Below are 19,444 nucleotides of genomic sequence, written 5' to 3' on the forward strand. Positions count from 1 at the left end.
ACCAGGAATGTCCCACTTTTTTCTCCCTCACGAAATCCTTGTAAGCTTTCAAATACGATTTTTTGTGATCAATACACGAGAAAGAACGCACTCGCAATAGTTTAGAGCCAGAGCGATTCATTCACTTGTGGGGTCCATCCAAAAGTCTTTAGCTTGATTCAAGAGCATTAGATTGCATTCATCCAGAAACATTACAATGCTGTTCGTCGAACGCTGCTGCTTTGACTGCTTGTTTTTTTTTTTTCATCTGCGATCGCCTCAGACTGAAGTTCTGTACGGACTCTCCGTAATGACTACAGCTCCTGACTGTGTCTAATGCGACGAGAGTGAATGAATGAGTGATTTGAATTCCTACAGAAAGAGAAACAGAATCGATGAAAATAGCCAGAGGCACGCCAGGTTTGCTACCCCGCACTGAGGGAAGGGGATATAGGGACAAAAAGCCCCAATAGCTAAGCAACAAAAAAGTTATAGTTAGACACTCCGGAATAATTCTGGCCGCATGCGGTTTATCAACGCGAACATATATATATATATATATATATATATATATATATATATATCCTAATTGTGCACGTGATGTGCACCAATGGTTTAGTAATGTGCACCACCTACCTTGTGCTGTGCAGTGAAACGCTGCTACCACTATGCCTCTGCGGCGAGCAAGGCACAATAACTGAGCAACGTTGGTATATTTCAAGTTTCTCATTCAGTGCAGGGACTGAATCATTTGATGAAGGGTCTATTGGTGGTTCGGATAACTTCAATATTCTCGCCTTTGCGTTTCTAAGCAATTGTCCAGCGCGGCTTGCCAATGTTCAACAAAAGCGTAGCGGGTATATTGGTCTCGCAGGTACAACAACCAGTATGTCATAGTCGATTACAAATTGTTCAAGCCTGGAACCGCCATCGTGAAAGACACGCTGTGGATCATCGAACAAATGCCGTAAGTACGCACCCATGTTACCTCTTCTTCAACTCGCAACCACACCTCGTTTTTCATTCCAGCGGAATCATGCGGCAAAAGGACGTCAGTGAGATACTCCAAAAACAGAAGTACTGGCCCAGCTACAATGTTCCGTGAGTACGCGGTCTTTTAAAATGAAACAGGACATACTTTTGAAAAACATTCTACGTTTGCAATTTGATTGCATAAAAAGTATTGTGCCACAATATACAGTTCTCTAAAGGGACGAGGTTGTTTTTACACCTGCCCCCAAGTTACCATATCGCTGTTAAGAAAAAAAAAAGAACAATAACAAAACCCTAAATCTTGGGTGTAAACCACCTGGTGTAGGGAGTGTTCGTCGCTTACGGCAGCTTACGGTGGTACAGCGAAGAAAATGGCGGCGACCAGTGGCGGACCGCCGAAAACCATACAGATTCATTGTGCGTCGATTTATGTGTCCTGCCGCAACAGCGCCCTCAATCAACTATGGATTGAGCAACCGGCATTTCCACAGCAGCGAATGCCCTTAGTATTCTGCGAGTTCCTTACGAAACGCGGCACAGCGGTGGACAAAAGGCTGTATTACATGAATGTAGAGCGCTGTGCGTGGACACGAACAAGAAGCACGTTTCCAATCACGGAACCGCATAGTTAACTGGGGTGGGTCTCCTGTCTTCGACAGGACTTATCGGTTACTCCGCGTCGGATTGGCTAAAGAACACCTAGCATACACACCTACCATACCTCAGCTATTCAGATGCCCAAAGATGATATAATTACAAAATTATTGCCGCAGTCTCTGTAGTCTTCGCAGCAGGTGAATCAGCTGGGACTGCAAGAAATTGACAGCATGTGACTTTCTTCTTTGTTTTAAGCCAGTGGGCTCCAATACAACAACTTTTCTATAGTGAAGCTACCGGACGAAGAGGGAACACAGGAGGGAGCGACAGGGGGAAAGGAAGTGACGAATGGCGACGTGCTTCGTATTTGTTCTGTGTTATTATCGACAGTAGCACTACATTATTTGGCGCACCCGACAATAGAGACCGTGATGTTGGTGACATTTTTTGCTGAAGGCTGTGGTAGTCGCTTGGTTTTCAAGACATGCCAGGTCCCAGACGAATATGCCCTCGACGTTCCTGAACACGTAACTACAGGTGAGCTCGTCGGAATTGTCATGGATAAAGCCTCCATTTGGTCCAAGGAACTTCTGGACAAAGGGTCAGCAAAAGTAAATTTACTGGCACCATTATTCGGTCAACTTGTGTTGACGCAGCTTCAGACATGCCCTAGCATCAAGCCTTCTCCATTTGATGTGCGGTCAGCTATTCTCATGGAGGAAGGAAACCCAGGAGAGGCCCTGGCTAGCACGGACGTATTGGAGAGAGTGTGGCGGAAGTCACGCGCTGTTTTTCGCAAAGGAGCACTGGGACGGGTACCCCAAATGTCAACGTTGCCATAGCAACCGCGCTCCTGACGCTTTGGCTGCGGCTATCGGCCTCTGAAAAGTGAGATAAGATTTTTCCGCCGGTGTCCTTCTCGCACCACTTTTTGTTTGCGAGAAAAACTGACTTTGGAGTGTGGTGTGTAAGCTTGAAAGTTGTGTGGGGTCTGTGAGTGTCAGCCAGCAACAAATACACGCAACAATCACGGCGCGAGTATTCGTCGTCTTCTTCAACGTGCCACGGAAAAACACAGGAGCGCGTCTGCTTCACTAAAACTGCTACAGAAGTTCGTAGGCTTTGTTTTGACGCGCGTCAGCAGCACACACTTCCAGCGGCTCGTAACAATGCAAGTTCAATGTTCGCGCCCATCTGCTCCGGCGAGCTGCAGGACCCCTGATTGGAGGCACAGAGGCAGATGGCACACCAACATGGCTGCACTTCCGGCTTCAAAAACGTGACGTGAGGGCCTCTCCTGTTTTGTTTCTTTTCTCCATGGCTATTCTACAGTCATTTGAGATGCAGCAGCAGGAATTGTTGGAGCAAAAGAAGCTCATTGAAACGTTAATGTCAGCAGTGAACCATCATGAGAGTCGTTGTTTCGAAAGATTACAGCCAGAGATTCGATGGCTCCTCTGATAGTCCGGAAAGTTGGATAGATTTCTACGAGCAGTCTGCAGCATACAACGAATCGAAGTCGGAGAGAGACCGTCTACTTAACATGCGACTATTTCTTGCTGGACTAGCAAGAAAATGGCATGAGTCTCGGCTGTTGGATTGGAAATGCGAACCATGGTCTAAATGAAAAGCAAGCTTTTAACAACCTTTCAAAGAAATTCAGTTCAAACATTGGACCAGGCTATCTACTACCACTTCATCTGTGGTACTCCACTGGAGTGTTTCCTTGAATAACAAAGCCTCCTTCAGATCGCTGAGCCGAAGTTTCCGTTAAAATCTGTGTTAACGCTCATTACTCATGGGCTACCAAAGGAACCGCGGTAGGTAGTGCAGGTTAGATGTCCCGAAATGCTCGAAGCTTTGTAAGAGCTGTTACAAGCTTTTCCGCACTACTGGGTGGAGAGAGCCAGCAAACATCACCAAGATTCTCCTGAGATATCAAGTTGTAGTTTTCACGCCACTTACCAGCGTCTTTCACAGGGGATGAAGGAAGAAAATTCCAAACTTGGTTCGGCCGTTTGAGGACGCATTTCTACGACATGTGATAAAACGTTTGGCAACGGAGAGCAAAAAAAAAACACTGATATCAAAATTGCGCCTTTATTCACTACCGAGACTGTCTTGCTGATGTCGTCAAGCCTACTGTATGTTCAGCTAGAAGTGAACAGACAACCTGTGCGAGCTGTTGTGGACAGCGGTGCTTCAGTGTCCATCATTATGAAAAGCAAAGCAGCAACAGCAGATATATTCCCCGGCAAACGAATACTTGTACGGGGCTATAACGGGAAGGAACGTGAACACTGTGAATGGGTATGTGTTAAGTAGAAATATCAGTCACAGACTACGGAAGTACTGGCTTTGGCTATTGAAAGCGGTGAATACGATTTCCTGCCCTCACGCCCGGACATGAAGTTAATGAAACTGAATATTTACTATGATGACACAGTGTCGGTGTGCCCTGGCATGGATAGCGCGAATGCAGAACACAGCTTGAAACTACTGTGAATACACAAGAATGGAGACGATATTCACGAAGTTTATTCACAACCGGTTTGTTTAGGAGGATACCCGCCAGCCACAACCAAGTTTGAAGTCCCATTCAACTTAAATGACACAAGTGTGGTACGAAAGAAGCAATAAAGTCTAACGAGGAAAAGGAAGGCGTGGCTCAAAGAACTCCAAGAGATGCTGAATGCCACCATTATTTGGCCGTCAGTGTCCCCGTTTGCATCCCCGATAACAATAGCTCGGAAAGAAGATGGTAGCCTGTGGCCCCTGTACGGACTATAGGATAATTAACAGGCGAACACAACTGATCCATTTTTCAATGCCCAAGATAGACAGGATTAGCCATGAAACTGCTGGCTGCACATGCTTCTTTCTAGGATCGATCCTTGCAAAGGGTTTTGGCAAATACCACTTGAAGAAGAGACAAAACAGTACACGGCTTTTATTGCTCCTTTTGATATACGTGAATACAATCGCCGGCCGTTTGGCTGGAAGAATTCGCCAAGCTGGTTCCAACATATAATGAACACTGTTCTGAAACCCTACATTGGCCGTGATTGTAACGTTTACGTGGACGACATTTTTGTATACTCCAAGAATGAGCATTTACACGGAGAACACCTGGCACATGGGCTCATAGGCGGCTCCGAAAATCAACCTTAAAAGGAGTGAATTCTTCAAGAACAGAGCGGCCAGTCTGGGTGTAGTACTGCACGGTACCACCAAAAACACAAAGGAAGAGTCTGTGACATGTATTACAAAGCTATTAAAACTATATGACATCCATTCACTCCGATTGTTTCTGGGCTTGGCCGGCCACTTTAGAGCACTTACGCCTTTAAACATTATGTTTGACAAGGATGACAGAAAAGAATGTACCCTGCTCATGGACGGAGGAGTGTGAGGCGGCCTACAGATATCTGGTTCAAGCGATCTCCTCTGATCCCATCCTCTGCCTTCCCAACTTTACCCTTCCTTTCGAACTTAGTACAGATGCTTCGCATTATGGAACCGGAGCAGTCCGGTCTCATTGTGAGACTGCAGGCGAGCAAGAAATCAGCAACTTCGTGTAGTTGGCTACCACAGCTATACATTCTCGAAAACAGAAGTACATTACACCACAACAGAGAAAGAAGCACTAGCTGTTTTGAAAAGTCATTCGATATTTTCGTTCCTACTGGGAGGGCACGCATTTCGAGTTTTTCACTGATACCGAAGCACTTACGTTTCTATTGAAATTGGAAGAGCCTAAGGGTAAGATCGCACATTGGATAGGCGAACTTCAGCAGTTCGATTTCGAAGTCAATCACCGTCCGGGTGCTTCAATGAAAGATGCTAATGAGCTATCCAGGTTGGCGATCGTGTAAGAGGAGGCTAATCGGGAAACAATGAACTTCGCCAAAGTATGGGAGGGAACCGAAGTTTTGCAGCCCACTGAGAAGGGAAGAATTACAGTGCCTCCAACGTTAGTCCCACAGGTTTTATATCTGTATCATAACAGCCATGATGGCTTTTGAAGAACATACATGAAGCTTACAAAACGATTTAGATAGCCAAAAATGAAAGAAGACACCAAGCGATATGTACAATCGTGCCATGAATGCCAAATAAATAAAGCGAAATTTAGGCAACCTACTCAGCCGATGACCTTGCCTAACTACTCGAAAACACCACTTGAAGTTGTGCACTTGGACTTCGCTGAACTCCGGAAAAAGTCCGAAGGTGTCAAGAAAACCCAAGTGTTCCTGGTATGTGTCGCCGAGTGCACCTTGCAGGATGGTGACTGCGAAACCGGGAGGAGAGGACGCTAACAGCATTATTGCTTTCATGAGGCGAAAATTGTTTCAGAATGGGAAAGTAATCGTATCCGACAACGGGCCAGCCTTTAGGAACAGTCGACTGCAAGAGTGGGCGGAACAGCGCGGAAGCATGCTGAGGTTCACTGCACCATATGATCCAGCAGCTAACGTCTTGGCTGAGAGAGCCACTCACGATCTGAAGCAGTAAATGGTCATGTATCCGGCATTTATTCGAAAAAGAAACTAAGGCGGTGTTATTTCGCGCTAAGAACACGCCAATTACTCTCGAGGAAGATTTGCTAATGAACAATTCTAAAATTGAACTTGTTAATTCGGTGAAATCGCTAGGTGTATTTTTTGACCATACTATGACCTGGCATAGCCATATAGATTTTCTTGCTAGTAAGCTTTCACAAATCACTGGATTCTTTTATTTATTGAACTATCTTCCCTACTCTATTGATATACGCTTGAAATACAATTCCCTTTTCCTCAGCCATTTAAATTATTGTTGTCTTGTCTGGGCTTCCACTTCGGAAACAAATATCAACAGGTTGTACACACTGCAAAAGAAGGCTCTTCGCGCTATTTGTAATAAACCATATGATTTCCCTTCAGCTTATTTATTTCATAAACTTAAGACACCGAAATTACAGGCCCTTTTAAAGTATCGTCTAGTGCTTGCGTATAAAAATGAACAGAAAAGAAACGTAAAGCACATTACTTTTATGGCTAACTTGAAGCTACACGAAACTCCATACAGTACAAGAAAGCCAGAGTACTGGCACGTACCACAATGGCGCAGTAAATATGGATCACAAATGCTGCGCTCCAGGCTACCTCGGTTACTGAATGATCTTATTGTTAATAAAATTGATATTAAGTCTTGTTCTCTTCCTGATATACTTGACTTTTCTCTCATATGTGAGTTGTACATTTCCTATATGCTTATGAAGTGCAGTGAGTTATTGTGGGGCTTTGCAGAAAATCTCTTACTTTTGTTTCTGTTTTCATTTTTCTTTTTTTTTCTCGCCCGATTTGCGATCTCGTATGCATGATATGTTGTAATGCTTGAATTGTAAATACATGAGACAACTGTATTTCCGCTCTGCTGCTCCTTTTTGTTTTACGGGTTCTTGGGGCTGGTCAAGCTGCTACGAGCAGCTTTTTTCCCCACTTTACCCCCGAAAGGCTGTATTTACTTTTTTGTGCAAATAAAGCATACATACATACATACATACATACATACATACATACATACATACATGCATGCATGCATGCATGCATACATACATACATACATACATACATACATACATACATACATACATACATACATACATACATACATACATACATACATACATACATACATACATACATACATACATACATACATACATACATACATACATACATACATACATACATACATACATACATACATACATAAATATCCAGGTGGATGGAAATGCTGCCTTGAGGCTGCGGGATTCCATCACAACCAATCCTACGCAACAGACCTAGGATGTACACCAATGTTCGCCGCTACCGGTAAGCCTACATATCTTCCAGCTGATACGGAACTGGGAGTGGACAAGACGGTACGACTTACAGTAGCCAAAAGAAATGAGGAAAGCCAAGCAAAGTACCCTGCGGCAAAGAATCAAGCGGAACTTCGACAAAAGGCCAAACCCAGTGCTACCTCAACTGCTGGCGAGCGAGTGGTTGCTGGTGAGGAAAGGACTCCCCGGGTCAAATTCGATATACACAAGGGCCCATATTGGGTTGTGAAAACGGCTAGCCAACAGGGACAGTTAAAGACTGTTTGGTACATCGGCCCGAACGACACTCTAGAGTCAGCCTCCATAGCCAACGTCTTCAAGTATCATCCCGGGAGGGATGAAAGCAATGTTGGCGGGAGTGAAGCGACCTGACGAAGTAGAAGAGGGAAATAGAGGAGGGAGCGCCAGGGGGAGAATAAACACGAAGTGACGAATGGCCACGTGCATCGTATTTGTTCTTTGTTATTATGTACAGTAACACTGCATATAGAACACCAGTTACGGCGCACAAACACGTATGACAGGTAGCGTTCAGTGCTGCAGTAGCGTCAATAGCAGCTGAAGAAACACACTGAACTTTGTAAGAGCTCTTTCTGCCGCTGTTATAATGATGGTGAGGGCACATTCACAGTGCTGTCGGCCAAACCTGCACTTTCGCCGTACAAAAATAAGAAAACAGCCTTGTGATATGACACCGCTGCACTTATTCTGCCGTGCGCCTCTTCGCAGCATCAGGCCAATATCCTTCCGGCACTAGTTGTGCAAGGTCGAAGTTGCACATAGTTATAATGAGAGGTCACGGTGTGTGTACTTTTCGGTTAAGGTCTCGCCTCTAAACCAATGGTTTGAGCTAACGTCCTTCTGAAAAGGTGGCACATAGCCGCTAAGCAAGATTGGCCAAGAAATGACGGTATATAACGAAAGCGAATAAAGGCATACATTCTTGTTACACAAGGTACCAGGTGCGCATAATCTCTGCGTGTGACCTGCTTATTTAGAGTAGACCCAGAAGAGCTTTTAGCGACAGTTTCTTAAAGAATTCCGAAAGCCAGTAGACAAGCGCATTTATATTTTCATTCTCATTCAGATACTGTCTCGAGTCAAAGTAATTTAGGTTGCAAGTATTATTTCAAAGTTAAATATAAAATTAACCAGATAGTTTGGTACATCTTATGCCCTCGCTATATATTGTAGCACAACTACTTGGCAAATGTAATACAGATATGTCCCTTTTATACGGTAGCACGCGTGAGCATAATTAGCGGAGGATCCATTTATTATTGCCATAGCAAGTATATGGGCCCTCCAAGCCTATTTTTCGCCATCGGAGTCGCCGTCAAGTTCCGTATATACTGTTGCGGCTCGAGGTGACGTTTGGGCCAAGAATCCACCAAGCCCATCGATGAGTACATCCAGTAGAAGGAAATAGGAAAATGGTTTAATTTACATTATTTACACTGGCTCCGGGTACGGAAGCCCACTCCATCAGGAGCCCATTCAACGTCTGAGTTCGTCTCAGGTCACGTCAACCCCCTCCCCACGGCACCACCGGTCTCCGCTTTTAATCTCTTCGTCTTCCCTAGGAGACTCGACTGGGGAATCTGCTGACCTTGGTGCGGCCAATCAGAGAGGTTGTCGTGTTCACCCAACTCCTCCTCTACTGTTGTATCCGCGCCCTCGCCTTTTTCTGCCACTGCGTGGTCTTCTGGGAAACCGAGATCGTTGTCGCTCCCACGGTAGCAATTCCTGGAAGTTGGCCTCTCGCCTCAATCTGGTTAACTCGTCATGGCCGGTGTCGGGCGCGGTCGCCGTTTGGGCGACGCTGATGAAAGGCGCTGCCTTGTGGCAACATCCAAAGGTGCGCACTCCCGATTCGGTACGCTTGTCAGCTTTCACCGTCGGTGTCGACCACTGTCGCCGTCTGGGTGACGCTGATGAACGGGGCTGCCTCGTGGTAAACGTCCAAGGTATACTCAGGACCAGGTTGAGACGTAACAGACTTCCCCGCCGCCAAGAGATTCGACCTGAGGGTGACCAGCCGTCAGGTTGCCCGAAGCTTCGAGGTTCTCTTTTGTGGTGATGGCCGACGACCCGTTGCAGCTGGGATTCCAGCCCTCGCATGTTTCGGCCTTCTTCCTAGGCAAACACAAGCACACATAAACACACTCTGGTCAGCGTGCCCGAGCGACATGCCTACCGAACGCTATGATCCCCTCTCTCTGTCTCTCTCCATTTCTATCGTGGTCAGCCCTCGGCAAGACAAAAGTTAGTTGCCTATCTTAATAACGTCGATGCGATACGTACAAACACCCTCCTTTTTTACCTAATTGTTGTTTAATATCCCCGACTCAAACCGTCTGCATTCTTATTCTGGCTCCCTTTCCTATCCTTGACTTCGAAGTGGTATTCCTGCAGAATGAGACTCCATCTTAGCAGTCTCATGTTTTTTCCCGACATTTGCTTCAGCCAGGCAAAAGGGCAATGATCGCTCTCCACCGTAAATTTCGTGCCTTGAATATAGCATCCTAGCTTTTGAATGGCCCATACAATACACAAACACTCTTTCTCAGAGGTGCTGAACGCCTCTTCTCGCGGTGCCAGTTTTCGACTAAGATACAGCACGGGATGCTCTTCACCGCTTTCGTTAAGTTGGGCAAGGACGACACCTAGACCACGGTTGCTGGCGTCACACTGTAGAATGAATTCGCATAGTAAGTCAGGCGAGACAAGCACAGGCCGTGAAGTCAAAGGATTCTTCAGATTCTGGAAAGCCTCTTCCCTATCAGCGCTCCAAGCGACCACTTCTGCTTCACGCTTCCGGAGGCTGTCAGTTAGCGGACTGGCAAGCTCCGAATAATTTGGAATATAGTGCTGGTAATACCCGGCCATTCCCAGAAATGACTGCACATCCTTTTTTGTTACTGGCCTTGGAAAGTTAGCTATTGCCGCCACTTTGGCTTTCATTGGTTCACGTTTTCCCTGTCCTATTTGGTGCCCCAAATACGTGGCACGGGCCTGGTCAAACTGACACTTTTCGGCCTTGATAGTCAAGCCCGCCCCTCTGATTCTTTCAAGCACCGCCCGGGTATGTTGCAAATGAGACTCCCAATCATTAGAAAACACGGCCACATCATCCAGATAGGGAAGCGCGAATTCTACCAGCCCATGAAGCACCTGATCCACCAGTCTTGAAAAACAGAACGGCGCGTTCTTCAAGCCGAAACACATGGTAACGGGCTGGTAAACCCCGAAAGGTGTTACAAATGCCTCATAGCGACTGGCTCGTTCTGTTAAGGGCACCTGCCAGTAACCCCTGACTAAGTCTAGGGTTGTAATGAATGTAGCTCTGCTTACGAGTTCTATCCTCTCCTCTATATTTGGCAAGGGGTAGATTTGGTCTTTCGGGATGGCATTTAGCTTTCGATAATCCACGCATGGCCGTGAATATTTCCCTGGTACCTTAACTAGCATTAGAGGGGAGCAATATTCGCTATGTGCTTCCTTGATCACACCAAAACGAAGCATCCTTTTTACTTCTGCCTTCATTATGTCTAGCTGACGCGGTGATAGGCGGTACGCTTTTGACTTAAAAGGCACTTCCGTCGTTAGCTCAATGTCATGTTGTGTCAAATGAGTCCTTCCCAGCTGCTCCCCAAAACAATCTGCGTAACCCTGAATAAGACTCCTCAAATCTTAACTTTCTCTGTACTTAATGCCTCCTTGTTAACTGCTTGTGTTAATACTTCTTCCACACGTCTCGTTTTCCTACGAAAACAAGGTAACTCTAGAGGAACGTCCTCTGAAACATTCTCACGGTGTAATTCACCTCTGAAATCCGATCAATAACCTCGGCGGGTCCCTCTCAGTGGACTTCCAGTTTAGTTTCGCGATTTGGCCGCAAAATCATCACTTTGTCGCCAGTTTCAAATGATCGCTTCTTAGCATTCCTGTCATAATATCACTTTGAAGCGTCTTGCGCAGCTTCTGGGTTACACTTCACGATCTCATGAGACTTATGCATCCTTTGCATTAGGTCCAACACATACTCCACCATACTTTTGGGCATCCGATCGTCCTCCCATAGCTCGAGAATTAGCCTTAGGGGACCTCTAAGATTTCGGCCATATACCAGCTCTGCCGGGGCAAACCCTATTCCCTCGTGTGACACCATGCGCAGCGCAAAAAGTGTGCCCGGTAGGCAACAGTCCCAGTCACGCTTCTTTTTATGGAAAACCACTCTCAAAACTTTATTGAGGACGGCGTGCCATCACTCTACGCTGTTGCTCTGAGGATGATAGACCGAGCTACGCAAAATTCTAACGCCGCATTTCTCGAGTAATTTTGTCATGAGTGCGCTCATGAAAACTGTTCCCTGGTCTGATTGCATTTCTGCCGGGAAACCGAGGCGCGAAAAAATTGAAAGTAGAGCATCCACTACTTCGACCGAAGTTGCCTCTTTTAAGGCAACTGCCTCAAGAAACTTTGTTGCGGGGCACAATAAGGTGAGAATGTATCGATTACCCGCTTTTGTTTTTGGCCCCACCAAATCCACAACAACTCTACGGAAGGGCTCTGAAATAATGGGCACCTTAACCATTGGTGCTTTCCATTTGTCGTTAGACTTGCCTGCTCTCTGACAAGTCTAACAAGTGCGGACGAAATCCTGCGCTTCTCTGAAACAACCTGGCCAATGAAATTCCTGCAGGAGCCTTTTCTTTGCGTTATTTATACCTAGGTGTCCTGCCCACGAGTGTTCATGAAAAAGGCTCAGCAAGTCCCTACGATACGGTGCCGGCACCACCAGTTGATCGTAAAATTGCCCTCGCCTATCTCGGTACTTACGGTATAGGAGACCGTTTCTCACTTTGAAAGAAATGTTTTTCGACGACGACACACCTTCATTGGTTCCGCTTTTCAGAACCGCTACCGTCGGGTCATTTTGCTGTGCCATCCGTAGCGTTTCCCTGCCAACACCTAGCATGCGCTCATAGCTATGCGCGGTCGGCACTAACACAGACCCCTGGAAATCGCTTTCTTTTCCTGTCGAGTGCCCTTTTTTTTCTCCAATTGGCGGTTCCTGATGAGCATTACTCCTTTCCTGTACTTCTGTCGGGGAAATCGGAAGGATTTCCTCCTCGGCCTTAACTAAGTCTCCGGAGCTAGCTGTTTCATCCACCTTTTTTTCACATTGTTCCTCGTCGTAACGCAGCTGCTGAGCTATACCGCGTGCTTTGGACCTCGTCCTAGCCATAACCTGGGCTTCAGCAAATGTGCACCCCCTTTTATTTAGCAGCGACTCTGAGCTGTTTGAGAAAAGGTAAGGAAGCCCATTAGAGACTGCTGCCACTGTCTCGATATCTCCGAAAGGTCCCTCAATCTGTACCTTTGCCATCGGTAAACACACTGAGTCTTCGCTGACAGCCTGCCTTATCCACGCGCATTGGGACACGTAGTCTTCACTTTTCATATACTTCGGATGGACGACGTCCATGGTGGCCGCGGAGTCCCTGAGTACCCTACACTATTTGCCATTTACCACTAGATCCGTCATGTATGGCTTCAAGAGATCTAGGTTACTCGGATGATTGCTTATGCAAGCGAATACTGGCCTTTTCTTTGGGCAGTTTCGGGCGAAGTGACCCGTTTTCTTACAGTAATAACATGCCAACTGAACTCTTGATTTGAGCTCTTCCGAATGATTTCTGGGCTCCTTTCGACCATTTTCTGCTGCTTTCGCCATGCCTTCGTTGTGCGCCGAACTGCGACTTGTGTCATCTCTTTCCTTTTTTGTGGTTTGTTGCCCTTGACGGTGGTAAGCTTGTGGCCGTCGCCTTTGATAGTACTGTGCATTATTGCTCTGCGGCTTGAAGCCACGGCTTGCCACATACTCATCGGCCAGCTGTGCTGCGCTCTTTACGGACACGCCTTCCTGCCTGTCCTTCACCCAAAGGCGCACGTTATCCGTCAAAGTTTCGTAAAACTGCTCTAAGCAGAAAAAATCTGACAGCTTACTCACGTTTTCCGCCCTTTCTCTTTTCACCCACTCTGAAAAACCATCCTTCAGGCTACACGCAAACCCAACGAAGCTTTCATTAGGCTTCTTTCTTTCCTGACGAAATCTCCTCCAAAATTCCTGAGTGGTAAGCTTGTATTTGGAGAGCAAACTCGACGTAACTACACTGTACACGCTTGCCTCGTCTGCGCTCAGTCGGGCTAGGACTTGCGAGGCTTCTCCCGGCAACAACGCAAGCAACCGTTCCGGCCATGTGTCTTGATGAAATTATTGCCTCTCACAAATTCGCTCAAAATTAATCAGTTAGAGACCAATGTCATCGCATGTTTTGTACGGCTGTCGCAAACTCGTCATTTTCACGCTTTCCGTTTATGGTGGCGTCACATCCGCCCCGTGCGCTAATCTCGCGTGCTCAAGTTGTATTTTCTGGAGCTAAATTTCTGCCTGCCTTTGTTCCCTCTTTTCCTGATTCTCCTTCTCTTCCGCCTGTTCTTTCCTCTCGCGACATATCCTTTCCCGTGCATCCAGTACGAATTTCGGGCTTTCTCAATTTATGGCTAATATCCATACCGAGCTCTGCTGCTAACAGCAACAGCTCCTCTTTTTTTAACTCTGTGATATCCATGCTTTTCGAGAGCTGACTACAATTTCCCCTGTATTGACCGCACACCCGATGCCGCTCAATGCCAGCTAATTGCCCGATAGAACCCTGTCCTAATCGTCGGGAAAAACGTCGTCGCTCAAGCACTCACCCAACCTCGAGCTTGTGAAGGCCGTGTCTCCCAGAGCCACGTTCTCAGGTCCGCCGATCCCAGATCGTGAGGACTGTCGCCTTCTGCTGCTCTTCTTTACTGTTTGCTCGAGTCGTTGAAGACTCCACGCCGTTACTGCGACGGTTGTGCCTCCCTGAGCCACGAAGAGGAGCTCTGCTGATCCCGGATCCACAGAAGTCGCTCTTCCGTCCCCAGTTTACCTCAAGCTTGCGAAGGATCCAAGGTTCCGCCAATCCCAGATCGTGAGGACTGTCGCCTTCTGCTGCTCTTTACTGTTTGCTCGAGTCGTCGAAGACTCCACGCCGTTACTGCGACGGTTGTGCCTCCCTGAGCCACGAAGAGGAGCTCTGCTGATCCCGGGTCCACAGAAGTCGCTCTTCCGTCCCCAGTTTACGTCAAGCTTGCGAAGGATCCAAGGTTCCGCCAATCCCAGATTGTGAGGACTGCCTTCCTGATCCCACCGCTGCCACAAGTTTGTTGCGGCTCGAGGTGGCGTTTGGGCCAAAAATCCACCAAGCCCATCGATGAGTACATCAAGTAGAAGGGAATAGGAAAATGGTTTAATTTACATTATGAACACTGGCTCCGGGTACGGAAGCCCACTCCATCAGGAGCACATTCAACGTCTGAGTTCGTATCAGGTCACATCAAGCCCCTCCCCACTGAACCACCGGTCTCCGCTTTTAATCCCTTCGTCTTCCCTAAGAGACTCAACTGGTGAATCTGCTGACCTTGGTGTGGCCAATCAGAGAGGCTGTCGTGTTCACCCAACTCCTCCTCTACTGTTGTATCCTCGCCCTCACCTTTTGCTGCCACTGCGTGATCTTCTGGGAAACCGAGATCGTTGTCACTCCCACGGTAGCAATTCCTGGAAGTTAGCCTCTCGCCTCAATCCGGTTCACTTGTCATGTCCGGTGTCTGGCGCGGTCACCGTTTGGGCGACGCTGATGAAAGGCACTACCTCGTTGCAACATCCAAAGGTGCGCACTCCCGATTCGGGACGCTAGTCAGCTTTCACCGTCCGTGTCGACCACTGTCGCCGTGTGAGCGACGATGATGAAAGGGGCTGCCTCGTGGTAAACGTCCAAGGTATACTCAGGGACAGGTTGAGACTTAACAGTACTTGGGTATATGAATGCTATATGCCATGCCATGCACTGTGATATGCGATATATGCGGGTTATATTGCCACACCATCCTATCACTAAAGTTGCTCATACCAGGTCTTACATTCCTGACAAAATTATTCCTCAGAATTTTCAGAATGGGAGCCCACAAATAAATGTCATGAAACAAAACACCAATAGTGCAGGCCGTTTACCATAAATCTTCTCGTTGGCCCTTCCACTCCGTTAAGATGGTTAACCAGCGAAGCTGAAACGTGCGGCCCCGGTGTTTAGGAATGGGTTATCCCGAGGGTTCATTAATGTACTTCTCAGTCACGACGTTGCACACACTTTCGGCTGCGACGGAGAGAACGACGTCATTGATGGTGTGCCCGCAGTCCGCCGTTGTCGCTTGCGTTCGCTGTCTCCAGTTTGCTCAGCGGCGAGGTTAGCAGCATTCGACCGCCACTGCCGCTTGCGATTCTTCGAAATTAAATTACTTCAAAACTAAATTTGTCCGTTACGTACGACATTGAATCGCTCGTACTCCCTTAAGCATATGGCTTATACCCCCGTAAACGCAGCCTAGCCATTACGACGACAGAAGATAAGTGAAATTTTACGCTGGAAGGATGAGCGGCAACGCGGCTAGCTGTGGAAGAAGATGAAGACGACGAACGCGGGAGTAGTGGCACTAGCGCGTGCCGAGCACGAGCATGAACGCAACTCGAGGAGCGCCAACGAGCCAGCTGCGGAAGAAGACGACGGCGCCGGAGACAGTGCTGATGATGTTAGTTTTCTGTACACAGGTGTGGTGAAACGACGACGATGACGACATTGACTACATGTGCGGCGCGTTGCGGAAAGAAGAGAGAGAGCACGAGGTGGCGCGGCCGAGAAAAAAAAAAGAAGAGGTAGAAGGCACGAGCGCAGCAGAGGCGTTGGAGACGGCGTTCGAAGAGCCAGGGTTCGAGAGGGTTGCTCGGGTGAACCGCTGGGCAACCTCCTGACCAGTTGCGTTCCTGCGGATGTCGGTGACCTGTGCGGCGACTACCTGCCCGCGAGACTGTTCCCGGCTAGTACTGTTCCTGGTCGTCTGATCGCATGCCGATCATCAACGTTCGAGCCGCCGCCACCTCTAACCCAGCATCGCGGCAAGTCGACCCACTACGTCTTGCTCAGCGACCAAGTCGTCCCACCACGGTCTCCTTCTACTGAAGACGACGAGGACGTGAGCAAGAACCTTGTAGCGTAGGGACGTAGCATGCATGGGTTATATGTACTTTAGTCACTGTGTGGTGTGTGCGTCGTGCTGTTTGTATAGTGTTTTACAGAGTGCTTAGTTCTAATATATGTTATCTTCAAACCTAAACGTCTACGGCTCCATCCTTCACCGCACCGCACGTCAACAAACGTGACGGTCCACAATCATCTCACTACAACAGGCAATTTCGCCTAGATATATGCGAATTCGCCTAGCCATATCAAGCTTCGCTTTAATAACTGCTCAAACCTGAAAGTGATGCAATTTTATTGGCGTGGCTGTGCACCACCTCCGGGATCGGCCCAGGAAAGGGCTTGAAACATAGCCGATCAGGAAAAGTGGTGGTAAAGTTGCTAAGAGAGACTTTTGCTTCAATTAATAAACATACATGAAATTGACCGATAGCAGGATTCAAGCAGAGGACCCCTAGCACAACAGCTAGATTTTACTTAGCTTACATTTACTTTAATTCATACTACCTCAACAGCTTCTAGCCTTACACTCCGTGTATTATTCTGGCATGTTACTATCGCATTAATTGTTCCGCCATTACGGAACAATTATTTTTTTACCAATTTATTTCTCAGCAACGAGTGCAGTGAAAATTTGGCCAGTTATACATTTCTCTTGCAAAGAATCTTTGTTCAGCTGCCGTCTTCAGATCCACACAGAGCTGTACCGTGTTTTGTTCGAACTCACAGGCTAACGGGCCAAACCGGGCGGTGCCCAAGTATTACGGGTATCCGCCAGGTTTAAAAACCTCGAGCTGGGCACGTGTGGGCCTCGTGTGACACTTTCGAGATCAGGCTGAGCCAGGGCCCATGAAGAGGACCGGTGAAAAGGACCGGTGAAAAGGACCGGTGCATTGTTAAAAACCCTGCTCCATTGACAGTTATCTGACTTTCACAGGGAAAGTCTCCGTCTGTAGAGTTTAGTGTGTCGGCTTTTATATTTCCGTCAACTCGGTCTTGGTTCAAGCACTTAAAGTATGAATAGGCTGTCGAAAATGCTCTGCTTCCAGGTTTTTTAGCAGATTCCCACCATCAGGCGTTCCTGTGCCCGGGGATAAACCCTGTCGAAATGAGATTGTTTATGTATGGCGGGATACGAATAATCCTGTCTGAAATCTTTGCGCGCTTGCTTGTGGACGGTCAGTTCCACGAGCCACTTGTATATCCTTGACTGAGCAGTGCACTGAATACGCAAGGCATACAAAAAAACGACATCCCGTTGGCCTATTTTTCTGCCTGCCTTATCACTGCACTGCTCAAATTAATGAAGAATAATTACCAATCATGGAAAATATCAGTCGCTTAAACCGCTTGACCGCCACCTCCATGTTTAGTTGCCCGCTCGATTGTGCCATGTGCAAATTCATTAAAAATATTGTAGCAACATTAGTCAACACAGGTTTATAAAAAAAGCCATTTATTAAGCGGCGAACTTGTGCCCAGAGGTAAAAAGGATCACTCTGTAACTTGTGCAGCGACGGTAGTCGAAGACGTTCTCTGTCGCGTGCCACTGTCCTCAAGCACCGCTCGCGGCCTCCCATGATGAAGCCACACACGGTCGTTTCCCATTGGTAGGACAGCTTCTAAGTAGGAGCTCGTGCGCACGCAGGCTGGTAAACAGGTGCACTCCGCGTGTCGTGATGGATGCTGTTGGTGTTCAAAGCAATCTGCGTGGTGCTTGAATCCAGGCTACGTGGCACTATCCCCCCTCCTAATGCGCATCGGCCCGGTGCGTAAGAAAACAACATAATGTGTAGGTGTTGTAGATAAACTAACTTGTATCATGGCTGTCTTGCTGGTTGCTCGTTCAATCTATCTGTAATAATAAAGTTTCATGAGCACAACATGTACGGGGTCCGTGGGGTTTCGTTGCCTTGAACGCTCGCATAAGTAAGGTCACTGAGTCGGCGAACTACTTCACAAGGCCCAAAATATCGAGAAAGAAGTTTTTCAGACCGCCCACGACGTCGTACAGGGGTCAATACTCACACTTTGTCACACGGTTCACATCGCGTTTCGCGATGTCGCCGGTTGTAGTGCCTTGCGTCGATCTCTTCATCATCATCATCATCATCATCATCAGCCTATATTTTATGTCCACTGCAGGACGAAGGCCTCTCCCTGCGGTCTCCAATTACCCCTGTCTTGCGCTAGCGCATTCCAACTTGCGCCTGCAAATTTCCTAACTTCATCATCTCATCTGGTTTTCTGCCGACCTCGACTGCACTTTCCTTCTCTTGGTATCCATTCTGTAAGCCTAATGGTCCACCGGTTATCCATCCTACGCATTACATGGCCTGCCCAGCTCCATTTCTTCCACTTAATGTCAACCAGAATATCGGCTATCCCAGTTTGTTCTCTGATCCACCCCGCTCTCTTCCTGTCTCTTAACGTTAGTCCTATGATTTTTCGTTCCATCGCTCTTTGTGCGGTCCTTAACTTGTTCTCGAGCTTCTTTGTTAACCTCCAAGTTTCTGCCCCATATGTTAGCACCGGTAGAATGCAATGATTGTACACTTATCTTTTCAAAGACAGTGGTAAGCTCCTAGTCAGGATTTGGTAATGCCTGCCGTATGCACTCCAACCCAATTTTATTCTTCTGTAAATTTCTTTCTCGTGATCAGGGTCCCCTGTGAGTAATTCACCTAGGTAAACGTACTCCTTTACAGACTCTAGAGGCTGACTGGCAAACCTGAATTCTTGTTCCCTTGCCAGGCTATTGAACATTATCTTTGTCTTCTGTATATTCATCTTCAACCCAATTCTTACACTTTCTCGATAAAGGTCCTCAATCATTTGTTGTAATTCGTCTCCATTGTTGCTGAATAGTACAATG

General features: G+C 47.2%; 1 protein-coding gene across 1 annotated transcript in view; it reads left to right on the forward strand.

Annotated features, from left to right (window-relative positions):
- LOC119431753 (putative phospholipase B-like 2) overlaps window positions 1-19,444 on the forward strand; it is a 68,014-nt gene that overhangs the window by 20,995 nt on the left and 27,575 nt on the right. Inside the window, exons 7-8 of the mRNA XM_049658030.1 lie at window positions 854-946; window positions 1,009-1,080. Coding sequence (XP_049513987.1) covers window positions 854-946; window positions 1,009-1,080 — 165 coding nt within the window. The remainder of the gene's footprint in view (window positions 1-853; window positions 947-1,008; window positions 1,081-19,444) is intronic.

This window comes from Dermacentor silvarum, chromosome 10, assembly GCF_013339745.2.
Source record: "Dermacentor silvarum isolate Dsil-2018 chromosome 10, BIME_Dsil_1.4, whole genome shotgun sequence".
Taxonomy (NCBI): Eukaryota; Metazoa; Arthropoda; class Arachnida; order Ixodida; family Ixodidae; genus Dermacentor; species Dermacentor silvarum.